The 22,683-nt window shown below is 52.4% G+C and overlaps 2 protein-coding genes across 3 annotated transcripts; both read left to right on the plus strand.

Moving 5' to 3' along the window:
* The first annotated feature begins 23 nt into the window (after window positions 1-23).
* Window positions 24-11,345, plus strand: P3H3 (prolyl 3-hydroxylase 3). Of its 2 annotated transcripts, none has more exons than XM_040054906.2 (15): window positions 24-440; window positions 1,048-1,200; window positions 1,893-2,079; window positions 2,207-2,338; window positions 3,191-3,324; window positions 3,602-3,691; window positions 4,016-4,068; window positions 4,248-4,306; window positions 5,462-5,589; window positions 5,716-5,811; window positions 6,807-6,957; window positions 7,108-7,225; window positions 9,574-9,649; window positions 10,049-10,189; window positions 10,452-11,345. In XM_040054906.2, exons 1-15 carry the CDS (start codon window positions 24-26, stop codon window positions 10,647-10,649), a joined length of 2,133 nt encoding a protein of 710 aa, XP_039910840.1. In that variant the 3' UTR covers window positions 10,650-11,345. The 2 variants fall into 2 exon arrangements, with proteins under 2 accessions (XP_039910840.1, XP_039910841.1); XM_040054907.2 differs by lacking the exon at window positions 24-440 and adding an exon at window positions 533-625 and having other exon boundaries at window positions 10,452-11,344.
* Window positions 11,001-22,453, plus strand: GNB3 (G protein subunit beta 3). Its single transcript, XM_040054909.2, has 11 exons — window positions 11,001-11,085; window positions 12,672-12,882; window positions 17,478-17,579; window positions 18,108-18,146; window positions 18,296-18,402; window positions 18,514-18,577; window positions 18,692-18,854; window positions 18,954-19,020; window positions 19,925-20,126; window positions 21,237-21,453; window positions 22,241-22,453. Exons 3-11 carry the CDS (start codon window positions 17,523-17,525, stop codon window positions 22,345-22,347), a joined length of 1,023 nt encoding a protein of 340 aa, XP_039910843.1. The 5' UTR covers window positions 11,001-11,085; window positions 12,672-12,882; window positions 17,478-17,522; the 3' UTR covers window positions 22,348-22,453.
* The last annotated feature ends 230 nt before the right edge of the window (window positions 22,454-22,683 follow it).

The raw sequence follows: 22,683 nt of genomic DNA on the forward strand, positions 1-22,683 counted from the left end.
CTCCGCCTTCCCCTCGCGGAGCCATGGCCTCGCTGCTGTGCCTCAGCCTCCTCGCCGCCGCCGCGGCCGCCACGTCGCCGGGCCGGCTGGTGCCCTTCGACCTGCTGTACGCGGACGGGGTGCGGGCGTACCTGGCGCGGGACTGGGCGCGGGCGGCCGAGCTGCTGCAGCGCGCCCTGCACAGCTACGCGGGGCTGCGGGCGGCCCGCCGCGCCTGCCGCGCCGCCTGCGCCCGCGAGGAGCCCTTCCCCTTGCCCGGCGGGCCCGGGCGCTGGGAGGCCGCGCTGCTCGGGCCGGTGCTGCAGCGCGCCGGGTGCCTGCAGCGCTGCCTGGGGCGGCGGCTGCGCCCCGCGCCCTCCGCGCACCGCGCCGGCCGCGCCGTGCGCCGCGACTTCGAGCGCAGGGAGCCCTACAACTACCTGCAGGTGGCCTTCTTCCAGGTGGGCGCCGGCCCCCCGGGCGCGGGCTGGGCCCCGCGGGGTGGGAGTTGCCGCCTCCGGGGGTGCTGTCGTGCGGGGCGGGGGGCCGGAGTGGCGCGGCTCTCCCGGAGGGTCGCCGGGCAGCCGTGAACGCCTTTCCCTGAGCCTGGAGAGGAGACGGCCGCCAGGGAGCCTGATTGATGCGCGTAAATATCTGCAAGGGGGTTGCCAAGGGAGTGGAGCCGGGTTCTCCTCAGCGGTGCCAGCCACCGCAAGAGGCAACAGGCAGAAACTGATGGGCAGGAAGTTCCACCTCTGGGTGGAATAGTAGGAAGAACTTTATTATGCGGGTGACCGTGCGCTGGAACAGATTGCCCAGAGCAGTTGTGGATTCTCCCTCACTGGAGACGTTCCGAAACCATCTGGATGCAATCTGGTGCCGTGTGCTGCAGGACGGCCCTGCTTGTGCAGGGAGGTTGGAGCAGATGACCCACTGTGGTCTCTTCCAATCTGACCCATCCTGTAATTCCGTGATTCTGCGAACCCGGGAAGCAGCTGGGGTGAGGGGTGGGTTTGAACAGCAGAGACCTGCGGGAGCATGACAGGCGCTGCTGCTTTTTCTCTGCAGCTGAAGAAACTGGATCAGGCCGTGTCTGCCGCTCACACCTTCTTCGTCGCTAATCCCCAGCACCTCCAGATGCGGGAGGACATCGAGAAGTACCGGCGTATGTCAGGGGTGAAGGCAGACAGCTTCCAGGACCTGGAGGCCACGCCACACTGGGTGAGGGCTCAGTGCAGAACCATGCATGAGCAGCTGTTATTCCACCCTAGGGAGCGGTCTGGGACCCTGATCTGTTCCCCCACAAAGGCCATGGCTTGAGACAGAGACCCCCATACACAGAATCATAGACTTAGCCTAGAAGGGACCTTTAATGATCACCTAATCCAAGTCCCCTGCCACAGGCAGGGACACCTTCCACTAGATCAGGCTGCTCAAAGCCCTGTCCAACCTGTCCTTGGAACACTTTGAGGGAAGGGCCATCTACAGCTTCTCTGGGCAGCCTGCTTCAGTGTCTCACTACAGTCATCATGACAGTATCTTATCTCTGATCCAACAAATATTTTATCTTCCATCAAAACGCTTTTTCAGTTTAGTACCGTTGCCCCTTGTTCTGTCGCTATGGGCCTTGGTCAAGAGCCTTGCTCAGACACCTTTGTGTCTGAAAGGCTGCAGGAAGAGCTCCCTGCAGCCTTCTTGTCAAGCTGAGGACAAACCCCTGCGAGTGTGACAGAGAGACTTTTTGATGACAGCTATTTGGCTTAAGTCTAGGATTTGCTGTCACTGTGTGGTTGACTGTGCATGAGCAGGCAGGCCCCTGTATGTCAGCACCACCCTGTCAGCGACTCAGAAGTCTCGGAGCATCCTTTGGTGTTGCCCACACCGATGAAGGCACCTGGATCTGTCCTTCACAGGAAGCATATGAGACTGGTGTGCAGCACTATGATGCAGATGAGTACCTGCAGGCTGTGGCCAGGCTGGAGGAGTCACTCTCAGAGGCCCTGTCAGCACTGGAAGAGTGTCGTGCCCTGTGTGAAGGGCCTTGGGAGGATGAGGACGAGGAGGAGAAAATGCAGCCTGGCCTGTATGAAGCCATTGCAGGTAGTGTTGGAGGCACAGAGGATTGGGTAGGAGGGCTGTGCTCCCCACACTGGGCACATCCTGTCTCCCAGCACTCCTGTCTGGAAGAAGTGTGGGCTACTGCCTTTATTGCTCCTCTCTCTTGCAGCCCATTACGTTCAGGTTTTGAAGTGCAGGCAGCAGTGCGTCCTGGAAATTGCCACGAAGCCGGGGAGAATTTCTGCCACGGAAGATTTCATACCCTCTCATCTTGATTTACTGCAGTTTGCCTACAGCCAGGGTGAGCAGAGCCAGAAACCAGCAGGTGATGCTGTGGCACCCCTACACTTGCCCTTTGCCTCTGACCCTGGGGAAAAGTGGCACACTGACCTGAGCTGTACTTCCGTTTGCCCCCTAACTCTTCCCAGAACGTCTGTTCAAGTCTGTGGCCACCTTGGGATATGTCCCTTGTGGTCTTCTTCAGTCTTGTTTCCCATGTTCTGCGATGGGAGGCTGTTCCCATGTCTTTCCTGCAGCTCACTTTTTCAGAACCTTGTTCCAACCATTTGCTGAGTGTTTTATACCCTCCTTTTCAGTGCAGGGCTCCAGACCAGGCTCCCACTTCCTGCCTAGAGGTGACACATGCATCTCCCCTCCGCAGTGATGTTCCTTCTTGAGGCAGCCCTGCCTGCCCTTGCTGGACTGATGGCCTGTCATGACACTGGCCATCCTGTCACTCTGGCACTTTCACACATCCCTCAGCCCTTCTTTTGCATACCCCTGCTCCTCCCCACACCGACCTGGCTCTTTCTTATTTCCTGTGTCAGACCACTGGTAACACTTGTAATCTCAAAGAAGCTGCTGGATCTTCTCTGCTGCATGAGGGGAGCAGGACCGTCTCTGTTTCAAAATATTCTCCCTTTTAATGTGTTTCTTCTAAGCCAGCTCCCAATAAGTATTAAAGGTGTGCCTGTTCTCTACCAGGTTCATCCCCGTGGCTGGGTGGAAGCCCTGCTAGGCAGGGGTTGATGTGTACTTGGTGTAAGGCCAGCTGCCAGGTCCTGACAGGGACACTGGGTGCTGCTGGCCTGTACACATTCGCTGCTCCAGTCTCTCAGAGATGTGTGTTTGTTCTCTTCTGTCCCTGCCCAAGTTGGGAACCAGACACTAGCTGCTGAATGTGCTGCTTCCTACTTGCTCTTCTATCCCACGGATGAGCCCATGTTGGAGAAAATGAAACAGTATCGCACAGAACTGGGAGAGGACGCAGCCATCACAGCCAGACAGGTAGTTACAACTCCAGGTCTGTCCTTTTTGGTCCTCCCATGTCCCACAGGACAGGGTCACAGTCCAAGAGGCAAAAAGGGGAAGGTGTCTGACTGCAGACATGTGCCGAGGCCAGGGCTGAAGAAACTGGAGTTTATTTCTAGTCTATGACAGTCAGTGTCCCTTCAGGACAAAAACAGGCTTTAGTTGTGCCCAGCAGGATGGTGGGACAGGCTTCTGGACAGAGCAGGGTTGTCTTTTGTGAGGTGCTTGTTTGACAGTCTGTTTGCTTCCTTAGAACATTCAGCAATATGTGCAGAGATCTTTGATGGAGAAGAAGTTGATTTACTATGCCGTGGAGCATCTGGGAGAAACTTTTAATGACCCTGTGAGTAACAGTATCATCTTAATCTTCCTGCCATTGTTTCACCAATTGTTCACTATCACAGTTGCCAGAATTCACTTAAGTAAGCCATGATCCAGAAAGGATCAAATGCTGATGAGAAGGACCCCCAAGTCCTTGTGAGGTGCATCTTTAAGGCCTTTCTGTTGCTCCAGGACTGAAGTTAATTTGGAATTGCTGCTGTAACCATATGCATTGGCTCAATTTGTCTGTCCTGAGAAGGCAGCCACAGTGGTTGGTCTGATACTGGAGAATCAGTGCAAGGTTGTTGTGAACTGAACCACCTCTGGTTTTTTCTTTTTCCTACAGGATCTTTGGACTCCAGATGAGCTGATTCCTGAAAACCTAAAGGAGAAATACAGGTAAGATTGGGCATGTCAGCTAGGACTGCGATATAAGTAGGGGTGGTACAAGGAACAGAAATCCGTAGAGAAATGGGCACAAAGGGAAGTAAAAGGATGTGAAATGCTGCTACAGAGGAGGGTTGGGCATAGCTCTGTGTACTCACAGCCCTGGTCTCTGTTTTTCCCTTGCTCCCGAGAGAGGATCAGGAGAAGCAAAAGCAGGAAACTCTGGATGTGGAAGAGAGGGAGAAGAGGGGTGAGTAAAAGAACTTGAAGGAGGCCTTGGATGCTGTCAGCCAGGCTTACTCAGGCTAAGTGCTGTCTTCCATCCTCAGACATTTGAATGCTAGCATAGATGCAGACTGACTTGAATGGCTCAGCAAGTCTTCTCACTGTTCTTTTCTTCCTCTTTGATGCATGTGTAATCTTGCAAAATCTCACTGCATACGTCTCTGGCATGTGAACTCAAAGGGCACTGTGGCTGGAGAAGCTGAGAACAGCCTGAAATGTGTGACAAGCCTGTGGGTGAGATCCCTGTTCTGTGTGATAGGGGTGTCTACACCAAACCTGGTTCAGCTCCACCAGCCTAACGTCAATCAACATTTTTCTGGAAGGGACATGAAGGGAGGGACTGGGAAATGGAAACTGGAAGCAGACAATGTAGCTTGGGCAAGTCTTCCCTGAAGAACAGAAGTCCATAGGGTTTGTGGCTGAATGATACAGACTGCAGTGCAGAGTCTCAGGTTCTTGCTGGTCCCCTATTCTTACATGTGGACACAGAGCCTCTTGAAGGGCTCTGTCATGGTTTCTTTGCTTAAAATGAGCCCAAGTGGTTCTCTGCTGTGGCACATGTGAGAGCAGAGCCTTCTCAGGTCCTGAGTGCCTTGACATTCCTCATGATCCAGAGGTCAGAGGGGGTGGGAAAAAAGGCCAACAATCAAAAAGTTAAATCATCAGCTAGTGTCCAGTGCTTATCTTTGAGGATGAAGACAGCAAAAGGTTCACCAGAGGTAATTCTGGGATAAGATGTTGACAAAAGATGATTGAAAGGAGGGTTGATGGAGGTGTTTACCTGCTTCTTTTCTCCAGAGCCTCACTCCAGTAGGCTGGACCTGTTCTGCTGCTGCAACCCACAGTGCACTCAAGTTCCCCCAGCTCCCTGCTGCTCTCCCAGCAAGTCCCAAGTCTCTGCTGGCTGCTGAAGCACGTGCTGCAGGCCAGCTTCCCCAGCCGGTGCTCTGGTTCCCCTGAAGCATGTGAGGGGTCTGCGAGGAGCGGGCACTTCTGGGGAACTGTCCTGTCTTCTCAGAGAATGTATAGTGTCTCTCCACTTCCTTATCCAGCCTGGGGGTTGGTGTCTGGGGGATTCTAGTCCAAAGCTTGCTCATGCCTGTCTGTGCTTGCTTCTCAGGAGGTCCTTTGCCTTTTGAGGGTATTGCTGTCACGATGGATTCCCAGCAGATGAATGGAACGCAGAGGGTTGTGTTCGACAGAGTGCTGACGGAGTCTGAGTGTAAGGACCTTCTCCGACTGACAAAGGTGAGTCCAGCACGCTGCAAGAACTCCTGTGTGTGTGTACTCCCCTCCTCAGCAGGCAGGGCAGCAGGGTTTCCATGGAGGAGAGGTGGCAGCCTAATGCCTGCCATCCGTATCCTTGTATTGCAGGCAGCAGGGGAAGCAGGAGATGGATACCGGGCAAGACGGTCGCCTCACACCCCACATGAGAGATTTGAAGGGTTAACTGTTTTGAAGGCCATGCAGGTAAAGTGCATCTGTGAGTCCGCTGCCTTCTTAATTGTCCAGAAAGAGAGTTTGCCACCTGAGTGTTTTCTTCTGTGAATTGCACTCTGGGTGCTATGATGGGTGCGCTGTCTCCATCACAACACTTGTGGTCTCCTCTGGCCCGCTTCCTCCTCACTCACATTCAGGGATGCTGTACATGGAGGGCTGGACAAGTGCTTTCTCTTCTGTGAGGCAGGGTTTGGGGACTGCTTGTCCCTGTGAGGTGGCCTTACAGACATGCTTAGTTTAGAGCTGGAGAATAAATTCAGGTAGAAGGAGCCTCTTGAGATCTCTAATCTGACCCTCAGCTTGCAGCATGCCTGATTCCAAAGCTAGATGAAATCCCTCAATTCTTTGCATAGGCAAGTTCTGAACATTTCCAAGGGTGGAGATTATTCAGCCTCTCTGGGCACCTTTTTTGGTGCTGTACCAGTCCTGTCAGGGTGGAATTTTTCTTCATATCTAGCCAAAATTTTCCTTGCTGCAGCTTTTGTCTGCTGCCTCTTTTCAGTGTGTGTCTCTGAGGAGACACTGTCTCCATCTCTTCTGTAATCCCCTTTTGGGTGACAGGAGGCTGTGCTGAGATGTTCCTTCTCTCTTCCTTCTCTCCTCCTTCTCTTCTCTAGACTGAAGAAAGCCAAATCTTTCGGCCTCTTTTTCTAAGTCATGTGTTTCATTCCTGCTGTCTTACACTCCTCATTCAAGACTCATTTCAGTCTCCTAGTATCTCTTGTGTAGTGGGAGACCCAAAATGATGCTGCTTTCCAGATGTGCCTTTGTGGGCCAGGGAGAAGGAAATAATTGCTGTGCTGTACAGTTGTACTCCTGAGTTACATTTAAATGAGAAAATGTGTTCTTTTTTTGCCTGAGTGACCATGGGACTTTACAAAGGTCTCTTCTTCTGTGCTGTGTACGTGTATCATCTCTCCGAGTGTCTTTGTAAGTATTGTAACAGACTTGTTGTTCACTTGTAGCTGGCCCAGAATGGGGACGTGGAATGGAGAGACGCCAGATTGCTTCTGCAGGCTAGTGAGAAATCTCGGAAAATCATAGAGTCCTATTTTACTCCTGGAAAGAAACTCCACTTTTCATTCACACACCTTGTGTGTCGCACAGCAATAGACGGTAAGGAACCTTTCATCCTCTTAGTTCCCGTTTCCCAAAGAGTCTCCTCGCTCTCAGGAGACTATCCTCCCTTTGTTCTCACTGTACCCCTTTCTGCTTTATTCTTTCTTGAAACTGAAAATGCCCATATTCCTTTTTGTATGTTTTCAGGGGAACAGGAAGGTCGCATGGATCTTAGTCATCCTGTCCATGCTGATAACTGTCTCTTGGATCCTGAAGGGCAGGAGTGCTGGAAGGAGCCTCCTGCCTATGTGTACAGGGACTACAGGTAAGAGCACCTGCATTAGATCATGTGAAGATATCCCTGGCCCCATCAGAGGATGAGCTTAGCTTCAAGAAACCAGGAGATGGATGGCTCAAAGCCATCCAGGACTGTAGCATCAGGCAGAAGGCTGCATCAGCAGCTTCAGAACGTGGTGTGAAACACCTTCCCTAGGCTGGGAAGACCTGCCTTTTTTCCCTCCTTGCTTTGCACAGCCAGCTTTAACAGAGAGCAGAATGAGGCTGGGAGGCTGCACAGATTAGAACCATGATGTCAAACTGTTATCTTGTGGGTCTACCACGGTGCTACAGTCAGCTGCCAGCCCTTTGGACAGGCTGTTTCTTGTAGTCAAATTCCATCTTTTACAGAATTGTGTCAATTACAGGAAAGGGATAGTCAGGCACCTTGGATTCCTTTTGTTTGAGCAGTCTGTGCTTGAGCAGTCCAGTGACTATTCTGTCAAGATTCACTGCAAATACTTTGTGTTGTGTTTTTTCCATTCCACGTGTGAGCTTATGTTTTTTCCAGCCTGTGGCAGGTTTTGTTACTCCTCTGTGAAAGAACCTGAAATACAGTTTAATGGTTATGCCAGTTGTTGCACACTGCAGCCAGATGAGGTCAGTTCACTACAGCTGATCCCTCCTTGCTATCTCATCCCTGAGCATCCAGAAATTTTACTTGTCTTTTCTTTGAATGGTAGCCGTATCCAGAGCAGAAATCTCTGAGCAGCTATGATGAAGACTTAGAGGGAATTCCATTATTGTTGAGTTGTTTCCCTTCAGATACCGGTGTTTACTTGGGATAACCAGATTTTGTCGTGTAACTAGTTAGATCTCTGTCCCTCCTGTGAGAAAGCTGTCCTGTCCCTTCACTGCTCCCTGGGTTCTCTGACTTCCACTCGAATGGATGGTAAAATTCCTTCCTGGAATCTACGCCACTGAGCTATTTTTGGGAGCATCCCTGTCTTCTTACAGCTCGAGTTGTGCCTGCCTCACCAGCTCAAGGGCTGAGCTTTTACACTGTCCTTTTGAATGAAGTCCCTGTGTTCCAAACTTCCTGGATCGTTTCTGTGGATCTGTGCTATGGGCATTAATGGTAATATTGTACAGGATTGGACCCAGGGGCCCACGAGTTCCAGTGATGCTGCTCTGGGTGCACAGCTCTCCTTTGGGTGCCAGCGATGCACTGTTCCCCTGTGTGCAGTTCATGCTCATCTTCACCTTCTCTTTTCGTTAGAAATTTCCCCCATGGCACCATTCTGAGTCCCTTTACCGGAGTCCAGACCGCTGAGATTGAGCATGTAGTGTTTCCTTGGAAAATCCACTATTTTTTCAAACATTGTGTGGGTAGCCCAACCTGCTTTTAGTACCTCCATGTTACATTTTAAGACCATTTTCCATTTACTTCTTGTCCTCCAATTACCCTGTTCAGAAATGGAGTCTAAAGCAGACTATTGAGGTCAGGATAACACTGTTTATGCTTCAGCCGTTATCCCTACCTTCCTGTCCCTTCGGATGTGTGAAAGCTGTCCTTGCTTTTTTCCACTCATGTCGCGACCCCTGGCTTCACAGCCTTGTTAAAACCCTGTGGCAGAAGAGCTACAACTTCCTGGGTTTCAGGGCTGGTAATCCTCTCACTGCCCTTATGTCCTTAACATTGCTTCAGCAACCACAGTGTTGATTTGTGTTTCTTCCTCTCAGTCCCGTTTATTAAGAGCCTCTGTTGTTCCTCTGATGTTTTCTATCAGCAGCATAATTGAATGCCAAGAGAAACCTGGGTAGTTTGTGGTCCATTCCTTCACCTGCTTGACTGTGGTCTCACTTGGGCTGTACAGTGGCCTCACTACTTCTCTTTTTGTATAACTTTAGTAAAGAAGTTTCTTGGTTTAATTTTCTTTTCTGCATGCACCAGGTCTCTTTTTGATCGTCCTAACTCTAATGTTACCCTGAAATTCCTTGGCTGTTAAGACATGGCTTTTGTTGCTGATCAGTCTCCTCTTCCAGGAGTTGGGTTATTCCCAACCTTGAAACATAAACAACAGGTTAGAAACAAGGTCTATCAAGCCCAGGGCATTGTCACAACAGTGCCACAGATGCATGCTGCCGGGGATTAAGAACAAACCAAAATAAAACGGGACAAGTGTGTAGAGCTAATTCCCTGGCATACTATCCCAGCCTCCTGTGGCTTGCAGCTCAGGGACTCCCCTGAGCTAGGCACTGCAGTATTTAACACCCTCAGATGGATTCTCCTGCTAACTGGTCTACTTGCTTTTGAACCTGTGACAAGGAGTGCGGGGAAGCACCTGGGAGGAATAAGCTTCACCGCACATGTGTACTCTTTCTTTTTGTCCACAGTGGCATTCTCTACCTCAATGATGACTTCCAAGGTGGGGGCCTTTTCTTCACTGAGATGGACACTGTGACTGTCACAGTAAGTCTGGGACTGGCCAAAAGAGGGAGAGAGGACTGGGAGCGAGGCTTAGTCTGGGCGGGAGGAAACTGGTTGGTTACTGGATCCCACCACTCCAGAAACAATCCAGTGCTGGTGCAGTGGCGGATTCAAATAGGGGCAGCTAAATGCAAATTGAGGCAAATCTCAGAGGAGAGTTTGACTCTTTCCTAGCTGAGATTTTCCAGGCTCTTCCAGTCTGTGGGTGTCCGTGACCTTTGTTGTCCCATTGATCCTCTCTGTCCCTCTCCAAGGCCTTGCTCACAGACTGCCCGTAGATGCCTCGCGTGCCCAGAGGCCGTGTCACCTCTGCAGGAGGACTGTGTGCTCCAGGGCAGGGGCTTCTGCTGGCTTCACGGTCTCTTGTCTGTCTCCTGGCAGGCCGAGGTGCACCCCAGGTGTGGGAGGCTGGTAGCCTTCAGCTCCGGCAAGGAGAACCCCCACGGCGTGTGGGCCGTGAGCCGCGGAAGGCGCTGCGCCATTGCGCTCTGGTACACGCACTCCCAGGAGCACGCTGAGCAGGTGAGGGGCCGTGCTGAGGAAACAAATGCAAGTACCTCCAAGTGAGATCAAAAATCCCGCTGAGGAACAGCTTTTGGGCTTTTCCATGAGGCAGGGCCTCGTGCAGCAGCTGGGGGTTGCCCTCTGCCAAGGTGTCCGGTGCAGGGGCCAGCCTGTGATGGGTCCTGCAAAGGGGGATTGGGCTCTGGAGCGGTTGGGTGGATGTGTTTTGTCGAGACCCCAGCAGGGAGGATTCGCATCATTTGTGTCTCCGTGGCTGCAGGAGCGGGTGAAGGCAGAGCAGCTGATGGAGCAGGACCAGCCTGATGGAGATAAACATCAGGGAACTGATCACAGCAGCGGATCCTCCTCAGAGCCTCGTGCTCCCAGGCGTGCGACCAAGCCTGCAGAGCGGAGTCAGAAGCCTGGCGTGGACAGCAAGCAGCACCCCAAGGTGCTACGGGCCAGAGATGAGTTCTGAGTGCACGGGGCCCTGTGGACTGTCACACACCATGGCCCGGCAGGTCACGGGAGGACTGGGACCACGGAGGCCTGGAGCAGTGTATTAGTGTGGTAGAGCCGTAGTGATGGGGAGGGGTGCAGCTTTCTTCTCTGCCGTGTCCCAGCAGCTGACAAAACGGGAGAAGGGCACGGTGTGGAAGTCAGTGACAGCAGGAACTTTCTTCACTGCCTCACCGTGTTTGTCACACTCAGAAGTAAGAAGACAAGGGCATCTCTCCCCGCTCTTCTCAGTGCCAACTTCTTGGCCATCCAGGGTTAAATCTGAGAGGTGGAGGAGGAGCCCGGAGTCTTTCAGCAAGGGCTGTCTCACATTCAGGACCTCAAAACTGAAGCCTTCAAATTTCCTAAGCACCTGCAAGCTCCAGAACCTTGCAAAGTGACCTGAGACAGGAAAGGTGAGGGACTCTGAATATATGGAATAAAAGCCAAATGCTGGACACAGATATTGAAGGGAGCTTGAGTCTGTATACCAGGGAGGTGTGCGTGCTTGTTTCTGATTGAAATTTAATTAACAAATGATGGGAAGGGATTGAGCCCTCAGTGAAAGATAACAAAGTATTTGCCCAGATGTCAGCTGCTTCTGATAAGGGAGTGCTAGAGAGAAAGTCAGCTGTGACGTGGCTAACATGGAAAGGGTGAGGAGTGCCTTGAAGAAAAAGCTTTGTACACTCGCATTTCCCTGTAGCAAGACCTCTCTTTTTTGTTTTCGGGTGTTTTTTTCCCCTCTCCATGCACTAAATTGTCCCTGAAAGCAGAAGAGAGATTTTGTTTATCATTTTCCACCCTGATAGAAAGACAATCTCCTGTCACTGCCCAGGGGATTAGTGTCCCGAGATGGGATTATATTGTAGCCAAATAGGAATTGAATGGGGTGGATGTGGAGTATCTAAAAGAGCAGTGACCCTTTTCCTGGGAAGCATTAGATCAAGAGATCAATCTGTGGTCATGACATACTCAAGCCTTGGTGAGTTGCGTGTGGAGACCCCAAGTGCAGTTCAAGTGGAAGAAATCTGTAGAGCCAGTGGTGTGAGAGGTGGATGGGTGATCCCCTTGTCACTGTTGGCACAGGGCGCCTGCTCCATGGAAAGGGAAGTCCTTCCTCAGTCTGAATCCTGACACTCTACACAGAGGCTTGGGAAACCTGTCCTGGCAGCCCTTTTTGCTTCCCATCCTCCCCAGGGTTACAGGAAAAAGTTTGATCGGGGGCTGTCACATCCCAGCACCCACACGTCCATCCCGATGGTTTCTAGGGGGTGCCGGCTGCTTCCTGTTTGATGCGGACATGTTGGGGGGTGAGGGGTCGGTGACCACATCTCTGGCTCGCTTTGCCCAAGGGTGGCCTGGGTGATTAGACTGATGGCCTCCTGACGTCAGATGAGATCCGTTAAAAGGTATTTATCTCGGGCTTGGGCCAAAGCCGTGGGAGAGATTAAAAGAGATTGAGGCCAACATAATCCCCTCGCAGCATCCCACTAAAGTGGCTGCCAAAAGGCATGCCACCAAATCTTTTGCCACCCCTGGCCCCTGTGCCCAGTTCTGTTTTCCCCATCCAGAGGTCCATCTGCAGCCGAGAGAGGGTGTGGTGGCTGTGCCATTGGTTTTCCCATTGCAGGCCCTCTGTGGTGGCATCATCCCTCTTTCTGCCCTGCCCAGAATACAAGAAGCACGCTGTCCCTGGGAAAACAGGAATTCCTGTGACTGTGGGGTACAGCAAGCCCTGCCCTGGTGGCTGATAATCCTAGGCTGTTCTGGCTAATCTTCACTTTATTAGTTTGTTGCTGATATAAACAGAGGGAGTCAAATCCGCCTGGGATTGTTTCTTTCCCTTCAGGAGCAGTGTGCTACTCTCTCTTTTCACCCCTCCCCGTCCACCTGCTTTGCATTACGTCCCAATCCGATTTCCCCAAGTCTCTGGTGTCTGATTTAATTTGCCTGACGCTGCTCCTGGAATCAGCCCTCCCCCAACCCCTCCCGTCCACAGCCTTCCAGCTCCCCATGGGGAGATCAGTCCTGGGAGAGGCTGAGGAGCAGAGAGGGAGCAAGGGACTCACTGGGTGGACCAACGGCACTGACTGGAGACTGCAGAGGTACAAGGGACTTCTGGGCAGCGAGGAGCCATTCTCAGCAAGGGAGGCAGGCTGTGAGGGTCCCATCCAGGGGGGACTGCAACCCACCTTGCTCTACGGATCCCGGTAAGTTTGCCGCCTTGTGATGCCTGAGGTCACCTTGGTGGATCTGGCATTTGGGACCCTGAGTTTCTTGGATTCTGTGGGGAGCCTTTGAACTCATCCCATCAGGATGAGGGAGGGTAAGGTCATGGAAAAAGGCGTTGGGGTTAGCACTGAGGTGTCTTTACAGTGATGAGGAGCTTTGCACTGGGATGGGGTTGCTTGTTCTCCTCTTGGCAGGTAAATCTCACCGCTTTCCAGACTGGAGCAGGAGGGTAATACCTCCCCTGAGCGACCTGGCACTCGCTGCCTGTACACAGCCCCGCACTCCCAGTGCGCCCTGTGCACACCTCTTTGCAGCTGGCTGCTGTTCTGGGTGGACAAGGAGCCCTCAGCAAGGAGAAGAGCAGGGTAATTTTACCCTGACCTTTGATCTCCATCCCAGGAGAGAGGGATCATCTCTGTATCCGGCTCTGCAAGGAGCCCAGGGTCACCAGGGCGAGGCTGCAAAGCTAGTCAGGGATTACACAGAGACCCAGGGATGCTGCCTATTCACACTGAGTCCTTCTTCGTGCGCCTTTCCCTTTACCATTCACAGCCCGCTCCAAACATTGTATACAGAGTGACCACTCCTTCTGCAGTGTGGGGGAAGCTACCCAGGAACAGATAATAAGAGGGTCCACCTTGCCTCTTTTTCCCACCCATTACTTGCACCCTTATCCCCACCAGGGAGTGATGATGCAGGTGACTTGGAGGGACAGCCCCAGGGAGAAAGCTGGGCCACCTCCATGGCATCGTGCAAGGGATATGGTCACTGCTCTGAAAAGTCAGGGTGTGGCAGCAAAAGGCAGAAGATGGATGATTCCAGATCCGCCCCCCTCCGCCTTGCACCACAGCCAGAGGCGCTTGATCTGCTATGAGCAGACACCAAAGGACTCAGGATGGGTTAAGTTGCCCACAGAGAGGAGTGCTGCAGCAAGAAATCTGTTAGAAAAGGCAGGAGGGGAAAGAACTGTCCTGCTGGAGAGCAGAAGAAGTGAAATGTGATTTTGAAAGCCAAGAGCTGTGAACTGCATGAGCACAGCTAAGGCAGAGCTCAGAACAGGGAATGAACCGACCAAGCCCAGGCTCCGTTTGGCTGTGCCCTGCTTACTCCTTGATGGTGCTGGCAGGAGGCAAAACTCTGGAACAGTGCTGGTGCCAAGGTCCTCCCATTGGTACCTGTGCAGAGAGTGGTGAATTGCTCCTTTCAAAGGTACCTAAGGACTTGGTTTCCCTACTGCTTGGCATTCACCTGAAAGAGCCCTTACTTCTAGAAAGCACCAAGTATGCACCATCTAGAAGCCCATCCCATTAAAACTAGCCTGGGCAACCACCATGAGCAGCTGTGAGCTGATCCTTAGATCCACAAGAAATGTGTATCCCTAAGGTCCTGCTGGTCAAGGCAGGAACATGCCGTGGCCAAACTCCATTTCCCTTTCCTCTGTTCTTCTCCCATCCCATCCCTAAATTTACATGACTGTAATGAGCTGCTCTTTTGCACACCTGCCCTGGTCCTCCTGGGAGGCAGCTGCACTATGGTGGGGATCGGGTAACTCACCCTCCACAAATTGCACTGGGACGTGACGGATGGAGGCGACAGGCGAAGATGGAGCTATTATTATCACTCATCTGTGGCTCCTTGTCCTTCTGAGGCTGAGAACAATTCCCAACTTCATTTAGAGTGTTCCCTCGGAGGGATTTAAAGGTTCGGACACAGTCCTGAGCTGCACCTTCTCTATATTTAGCCCTTTTTATCCGTCCTCGATATCCTGCCCCTGCTGTTTGATCTGCCTACTGCTCCGAAAGCCCCTCATCTGGTTGTGCAGCTTTACAGAGCAGTGAACTGGCATTCCCTTGTTAGTGCCAGAGTTGAAAAACTGCTGGAGAAGGGAAGAAAGCGGTAGAAAAGCAGGAGCAATGAAAGGAAGACTGGGATCCGACAGTTAATGAGGAGGACGTGTACAGCCAGCTTCACCTGGAGCAGAAATTGGAAGGAAGGGAGAACAAGGTTCCCATCTCTGTGCAGGTTTGGGTGGGCAAAACCAGAAGTCTACAAAGAAAACTTAGGGCAGGTGGATGGACACTGATCTCAGATAGCCAAAGGTGGACGAAACAACGCCTGAAGAACTTGGGAACCAAGCAAAGGAGGCTGGACGGATGGAGTCAGAGGGAGGGTGTTACCTAGCAGTAAAAGGCAATCCAGTGCTTAGGATTGATAGATCGCTCCTAAGGACCACTAGGGAAGGGCAAATTGTGGGCCACAATGGTAGGGCTGGCTGCACAGGGTGGCTGGAAGTTGAGGTGTGCCACTTGGCTGTGACCAGAGCTGCATGGAGTCTTGCAGCCTCACTGCACACTGAAACTGAGGGGCAAACACCACAGGATAAGGAGGATGTGCAGCCTCTGACTGAAAGCTGCAAGGCCTTCCCCAGCATCTCCCCACTCTGTCAGTCAGCTGAGAGGTGGAGTGGAATGCCAGTCCTTTCCCGAAGGAGGAGAAGCGCATGAAGGTGGGCTTTCATGGCCAGGGTCACTCAATGAGGTGCAATTGTGCATCCTCGCTGGGAGGAGCCCCTTCATCGCTGCTGTGTTGGAAGGAGAGAATAAAAACCAATGGGATGGGCCCAGCTCGGGTGCTGGTCTGTTCCTACCCTTCGGTGTAGCTGAGGCTGGCAGCCCCAGGCCGTGCTGTGGCACGTTCCTCTGGACCCTGAGAGTGCTGCCCCGGGCTGCCCTGCTGCTCCCTCACCATCTGCTGGGGCTGGCAGCCCCATCCAGTGCATGGGCAGTGAGCAGGGAGCAGGCAGCAGTGCTGTGGCTCTATCCAGCCTTGCAGGCAGCAGGCACAAGTCTCTGTCTGCAAAGTATATCCTGAAATAGCTTCCTGCTGGGAGAGCCTCCCAGGAGCTAGGGGAAACCTGTATCTCGTTTTCTTTCCTACACTCAAAGCCATGCCTCAGGAATCATTGAACAAGCAAAAACTCACTGCACCTGGGGGATCAAAGGAAAGCCATGGAGACATTCAAGGGAAGGAACTCTTGAAGGAAACTCAAAGTGTTCCATCAAGCAGCAAGCAAAGGTGGCACTTGGGAGCTGTCTGGATGTGCTTGCCCGCAGCAAGAGAGCAAGTCTGGCATGGAAGGACCCAAAGCCTCCCTGAGCAGAGGAAATGAGGCCTTCAGGCAACAGGGATGGAAGTGATGTGACCCACAAGGACTAGGAAAAATTCTGCAGATGCTGCTGGAACATTTCTTGAGCAACACCTGGAGCACATCTGGACATTCACAGCTATCCAGGTGAAATGCTGGAGCAATTCACGTCTTGTCACGTCTTGTCACGTCTTGGTCACGTTTGTCTACAAAAGTGGGAGATGCTAGAATCACTGGTGAAGATTTAAGTGCACATAACAAGAAAGAAAGAACAAACCAGAGATGTTGTATGACAATACAATGCGCCAGCATCTTGAATATGGGTTACAGTTCCCTGCTCTCCCTGCAAAAACATCTCATCTCTGCTCTGTAAACAACTGAAAAAAATGCTCACAAAACAACAGAGATAATAGGACATAACACCTGAGGGATGACTAAGTTTGCGCTGCAGTCTGGCAAAGAGACGGGTATGACAAAGACGTATAAAATACCGAGTGATGCAGAGGTGAATAGAGACCAGTTATTTGCTGATTCTTCCAACTCAAAATATAGCTACTGCTGAGTGGAACTAGTGCCACCAGGAAGCGACAGAAGCAGGAACTTCTTTGCAGAGTCTGCCACCCAGCTGTGAAAGTCATCACTGTGGGGTACTGAGGAGACTGAACTTGGCATGGGCACAGAGATGGTGTGGACAAATGCACAGAAGAAAGGTCCATCAAGGACTTGAATACAGTAATGCTGCTCTGGCTTTGGATGTCAGTGAAAAGCTGGGGCTGGACAAATAGAAGATGTACCCCTACCAGCTGATGTTATGCTTAGATCCTTCCCTAGGCATCCACCTTTCTTTTTATTTTACTTTGGTTTGTTTTTTTGGTTGGTTGCTTTGGTTTGGTTTGGTTTGGTTTCGGTTTTTGATGTGAAACTGGAAGGAAACTCAGCGAGAGCATCTCAGCAGCCCCACAGATGTCCACGGTGGTAGGAGAGTTGTGGGTCCTGCCTGGTGAGGCTTTCCTTAGAACAAACAGTAGGAAATAGCCAGTGAGCTTCCCCCATCAAGTTTCCTCGTCCTGGAGCTGAGATGGACAGCTTGACCATGAACAGGGAGAAGCTGATGAAGAGGGCTTGGAATGGAGAGGTTAAAAATGAGCAGACAAGTGTGGCCAGAACCTCGGCAAGAGGCTCTGGAGTTCTTTAGCTTCTGTATGTGTATGTGTAAGCAGGATCCAAGACAAAATGGACCTTTGACAAGGCCCAGCACAACCTTCCCAAATCCTAAGGGCGGTGGCCAGATACAGCATGACATTACCAAGTATTCAGCCAAGAAATGGTCACCAGTCCTTGACCAGAAATCCTTACATTTCCGTAACTGAGCAGTCACTTCAGTGTCCTGCCTAACTCGCACCTCTCTCCTTTGATTTGTCTCCTCAGAATCCAGGCTGCCCCACGTGGAGGAGCCACCCCTAGGTCAGAAAGATGGGGGAAATGGAACAGATGAAGCAGGAGGCTGAGCAGCTGAAGAAGCAGATTGCGGTAATGTTGGCAACAGTCATGAATGCTGAGACTGTGTCTATCCCCCCCACTGCATGCCCAAACTCTCCTTACCCACAAGCTGGAGTTGGGCTTTCTCCACCTACATACTTGGAGCCCTCTGCAGTTCTCCACAGCCCTTTAAACGCTCATGGAGATCTTCACATCATGGTGGAGGAAAGAGCTGCAGGGGAAGGAAGAGGGGACAGAGGTCCCAGGAGTGTAGTGAATCCCCAGGATCTCCTCTGTCTGTGAGCCAGCTGGAGTTCTGTCAGGTGGGAGGGTCTATGGAAAGGGTGTAGCGCTGCGCACTGGATGTTGAGCAATTTTTGGCTTCCCTTCCTGACATTTGAGTGGTGTCAGGACGCCCTAGTCACAGACAAAGATCCCCCTGTGCTGACCACAATCCAAACATAGCAAAGCCACAGTTCCTACCTCTAGTAGCCCTCAGACTATGACCCCAAATTTCACTTGTCATTGCCTTCCCCGCATGCTTTTAATCTGTCTCATCTGCTCTTGTCTCTTCTCCAGGATGCCCGGAAAGCCTGTGCAGACACAACGCTCGCTGAGGTAAGGGACAGGCCTGGCTGGGCAAGCTAGCACCGCTCTGAGGGGGCTTTTGTCCAGTCAGGAAGGGGTTAAGAGGCAGAGATGTAGAAAGCAGTAATGCTCCTGGTAGGCCGAGATAAATTCTTTCTCTCCCGCCACTCTTTCCTCAGATTGTGTCGGGAATGGAGGTGGTTGGGCGCATCCAGATGCGGACCCGAAGGACCCTGCGGGGACACCTGGCCAAGATCTACGCCTTGCACTGGTCCACGGACTCCAAGTGAGAGCGCTGCTGCTGATCTGCTGGGCGCAGGACAGCACGTGGGTGTGACGGGCAGGAAGGCTCTGATGGGAAGAAAGCCGCTAACACGATGTTGTTCCTTTCTCACAGACTTATGGTCAGTGCCTCACAAGACGGGAAACTGATTGTGTGGGACACATACACAACTAACAAGGTAGGAGTCAGGCGGCCGCAAGCCGAGATGCTGGAGTGGGTCCCCTCCGAGCTGGTGCCCTTGACCCGTTCTCTCTGCTGCCCAGAGTCCTGACACGGTTTCTGCTCCTCCCAGGTTCATGCCATCCCTTTGCGTTCCTCCTGGGTCATGACCTGTGCCTATGCCCCCTCTGGCAATTTTGTGGCCTGTGGAGGCCTTGACAACATGTGCTCCATCTACAACCTCAAGTCTCGTGAAGGCAACGTCAAAGTGAGCAGGGAGCTCTCAGCCCATACAGGTGTGTGCGCTGCCTGCCTGCGACTGGGGCCCCCTGCTTCCAAGCTTCACCCTTCTACCCCTGCCCCTTTTCTCATATTTGCTTGTTCCCGCTTCCCAGGATACCTCTCCTGCTGCCGATTTCTTGATGACAACAATATTGTGACTAGCTCTGGAGATACCACATGGTGAGTGCTCTCTCCTGCATCCTAGTGACACGATCTCTGCTCTTAGCACAGCAACAAGTGCAGTCCTTCTGCTCTTCAGTGCTCCACTATCTGAGGAGCAATTGCCCCTACATGGGAAGCCCACATGGAGCACCTTAGGAAGCTTGATCCATTCTCCCTCCCTTGGCAGGACAGATGCTTCTTTTCCCAGCTGAGGCCAGGTCAAGCAGTAGAGATCATGACAACACGATCTCACAAAGAACAGTGTCATTTTTACCAGTACAGAAAGTGTTTTAATTTTATGTGGAGCACGCATGCCTTCTCTGCTTCTCAAGTCTTGTCCTCTGTGCAAGGGACAGGGCAGAGGCAGTGTCTGGATCTTTTGGTTCCTGGTTCTCAGGGCTTGCTGGGTGTGACTCTGAACAGTATCGAGTCTTTATTCACCCCACCCCATGCAATACCTGCTTTGGAAGAACCTCTTGACCAAGGACAAGTGGCATTTCCATCAGAGCTCAGGGTTACGCAGGGTTTGTTTGCCTGCCTGTGGTGTGGCATCCCACCGAACAAGAGCTTTGCACCTTACAAGCGTGGACACAGAAGACCTTTTTCAGCTGTTTGCTATTTTTCGCTATTTGTGTCCCTCCTAGCGTCACTCAGTATTCCCTTCAGCTGTTACACTTATGGGAATATGCCAAACCTCACACACCCCCAACCTTAGTCTAACTCTGCTTTGGCAAAAGCATTGCCAACAACAGCTGTGAAGGTATCTCCTGTTGTACGCAGCTGACTCCAGGGATGCTCTCACCCATTTTCCCGTGCTTCTCCCGTCTTCCCTCCCCTTGTTTGATAGTGGGACAGCTCTTCAGCCCAGCTGTAGGTCTGCTCTGCCCTGAGACATTCTCTGCTCTCCTCTCCCCTCCTGCAGCGCGCTCTGGGACATCGAGACGGGGCAGCAGAAGACTGTGTTCGTCGGTCACACTGGAGACTGCATGAGCTTGGCCGTCTCCCCTGACTTCAAACTCTTCATCTCTGGGGCTTGCGATGCTACTGCCAAACTGTGGGACGTGCGGGAGGGTTCCTGCCGCCAGACCTTCTTAGGGCACGAGTCCGACATCAACGCCATCTCCGTACGTATGCCGTCTGCGCAATGCCAGGGAGGAAAAGGGAGACTGGAACAGCTCTGAAACAGCCCTGGGACGAGGTTGAAAGAAGCTGTCACAGTCATAAGGGTAAAAAGGGTCTTAGACCTTGGCCCCATGATCCAGCCTGAAGCAGGGACTGCTCAAGCTCACTGAAGTTTGGGGGAGAGGTCTTCCCAGGCACCAAAGCATTCAAGCCTTGAGCAGGGAGCACACCATGGTCTGTGGAGCTGAGCACCCTGACACAGGTGCTGGTGCAGCTCTGCTCGCTGCAGATGTAGGGAGCTGTGGTTCAGGCACGCTCCAGCAGCTCTGGCGCAGTACACAAGTGAGGCAGAGGGAATACCTAACTCAGCTGAGGTCAGCTCCAGACAGAAGAGCTGGGGTGAGGGCTTGGGGTCACAGGGAGATCTGAAGACTAAATTTTCATGGGAGGCAGCTCAGACATTTGGGAGGAAGCATCTCCCTCAGAGCTGCAGAGATGACAGGACAAGAAACATGCCAGGCTAATCCTTGTAGCTAACCAAATGAGCCTGCCAGCTTCCTGCAGTCTGCTGCTCAAACCACACCCCTCTGATGTCAATTAGCAAAATCTTTCTCGGTTGTCCCATGGCTACCTTGCCAGCCACGTGCTTTTCTGATGTACCTGATCCTGAGGAGCCCTTTATTTACTCCTCAGAGCAAGATCACAGAAGACAAGCATGTATGAGAAGGCTGGGATAGGAGGATCAGACAGAGGAAGGCTCTGGTAGCCAGAATTATGTCAGACCTCAGCTGGGGGATAATGGGTGGACACTTGTCAAGGCCCAGCCTGACAGCTGGAGTTAAAATAATCCTTCCTCAAGCACTGAGATATCTTGCAACAGCTCCAGCCCCTTAGGCCATTTGCTCTCTTAGGGTGGAAGGGGTTCATTAGGCCTTACGAGAAGTATCAGTCTCCCCCTTCAGCAGACTCATATTTTATGATCCATTGTCCGGTCCCACCAAGGTTTTCCTGCCTCCATGGCATCCTGGTGGTTAGCAGGGGGTGACAAGTTGAGGAATTCCGTCGTGGTCAGAGGCAAAAACTCATTAAGGCGTGGCGTGTGCCCTCCGCAGTTCTTCCCTAACGGCGAGGCCATCTGCACCGGCTCCGACGATGCCACCTGCCGCCTCTTTGACCTGCGGGCGGACCAGGAGCTCATCGTGTACTCCCATGAGACCATCATCTGCGGAATCACCTCCATTGCCCTCTCCCGCAGCGGGCGGCTCTTGTTTGCTGGGTACGATGACTTCAACTGCAACATCTGGGACTCCCTGAAAGCAGAGCGTGTGGGTGAGTGCCTCCTTGAGGTCCCTCTTTCGCTCCCTACGAGGCCTCCTCTCCCTGCCTCAGGGATAATAAGGCACTTGTTTTTCCTGAATGGAAGGCATCCTACACTGAATGAAACCCAGCAAAGCTCCCTTGCACTGAGGGAGCGCACCAGAGCTAAGACAACCCTCACGGGCGTAGAAGAGCGATTGTTTCTAATGTTAAGGAAGCCAAGCCTCTAAACAACATTGTTTCAAGGGGGACAAGAAGGTTCCTACTAGCTAAAACTGCTCACAACCACCAGTAGAATATCCCACTTCCTCCAAGTTTGCCAGTTCCAGGTAGTCACAGTGCCACTTGGTGGCCAGGCACCAAGCCAGGTGTGCGCCTGGGCTTCCATCCAACATCTTGGGTACTCTGTGATGCTCGTACACGGAACACACTGCATTTTTCTTTCAGATGTGGCCCCTACCCTCTGAAAAGTCATGATACAAAGCCCACCAACAGCATTGCTGTTTCTCAGCCGCATCCAGGAGCCCATCCTATCTTAAGTCCTACCATCACTCCAGGGTGAAAGCAGCTGTGTGAGGATTCAGCTGGCCATAGCTCCCCAAGAACCCTTTGGCCAGGGCTGTGGGTGGTGGCTGTAGGCCACACACAGAAGTTCTTCCGCACGTTTGTTCCACGCGCTGACTCTGAGAGGTTGTGCAGGAGCAGACGGGGCCTGCGGTGTGTGTCCTCAGCAGGGCCAGCCCTGCCACCTCTCACAGGCCCCCCTTCACTCCCTGACCGCTCTTTTTTCCCGCCACAGGAATCCTTTCTGGTCACGACAACAGAGTGAGCTGCCTGGGGGTGACGGCGGATGGCATGGCTGTTGCCACTGGCTCCTGGGACAGTTTCCTCAAGATTTGGAACTGAGGATGAAGAGAGGGGAAGAGCAGCAGAAGCACGGCCCATGCAAAACAGCATCATCAGATGAGCACAACAGAAACGCCCACGTACCACTCCCACTTGTCTCTAGACACAGGTCACTTGTAGGAGTCTCCCAGAGTGAAAGGGAAAGGAGATCAGGGAGGAGAAGCAGGGGAGCAGAGCACACACGCTGGCCCTTCTCTCCACCTCTAAACAGCCCCTTGTGCAGGCTTGAAGACCTGCTCTTTATGTCTCAGGACTTTGCAGTACAATTCAGACATCCTGCACCTTCCTTCAAACATCTCTACCCACACTAGCACCCATCCTCTTCCTTCAGAGGAC

The sequence above is a fragment of the Hirundo rustica genome, chromosome 2, assembly GCF_015227805.2.
Source record: "Hirundo rustica isolate bHirRus1 chromosome 2, bHirRus1.pri.v3, whole genome shotgun sequence".
Lineage (NCBI taxonomy): Eukaryota > Metazoa > Chordata > Aves > Passeriformes > Hirundinidae > Hirundo > Hirundo rustica.

Bases quoted from the DNA above. Each gene is read 5' to 3' on its own strand.
- P3H3 (XM_040054906.2), top strand. From the start codon at position 24: ATGGCCTCGCTGCTGTGCCTCAGCCTCCTCGCCGCCGCCGCGGCCGCC. The intron at 6,958-7,107 runs GTAAGGAACCTT...GTATGTTTTCAG, and splicing joins GTGTCGCACAGCAATAGACG to GGGAACAGGAAGGTCGCATG. The intron at 10,190-10,451 runs GTGAGGGGCCGT...CCGTGGCTGCAG, and splicing joins CCCAGGAGCACGCTGAGCAG to GAGCGGGTGAAGGCAGAGCA.
- GNB3 (XM_040054909.2), top strand. From the start codon at position 17,523: ATGGGGGAAATGGAACAGATGAAGCAGGAGGCTGAGCAGCTGAAGAAG. The intron at 17,580-18,107 runs GTAATGTTGGCA...TCTCTTCTCCAG, and splicing joins AGCTGAAGAAGCAGATTGCG to GATGCCCGGAAAGCCTGTGC. The intron at 18,147-18,295 runs GTAAGGGACAGG...CTCTTTCCTCAG, and splicing joins CAGACACAACGCTCGCTGAG to ATTGTGTCGGGAATGGAGGT.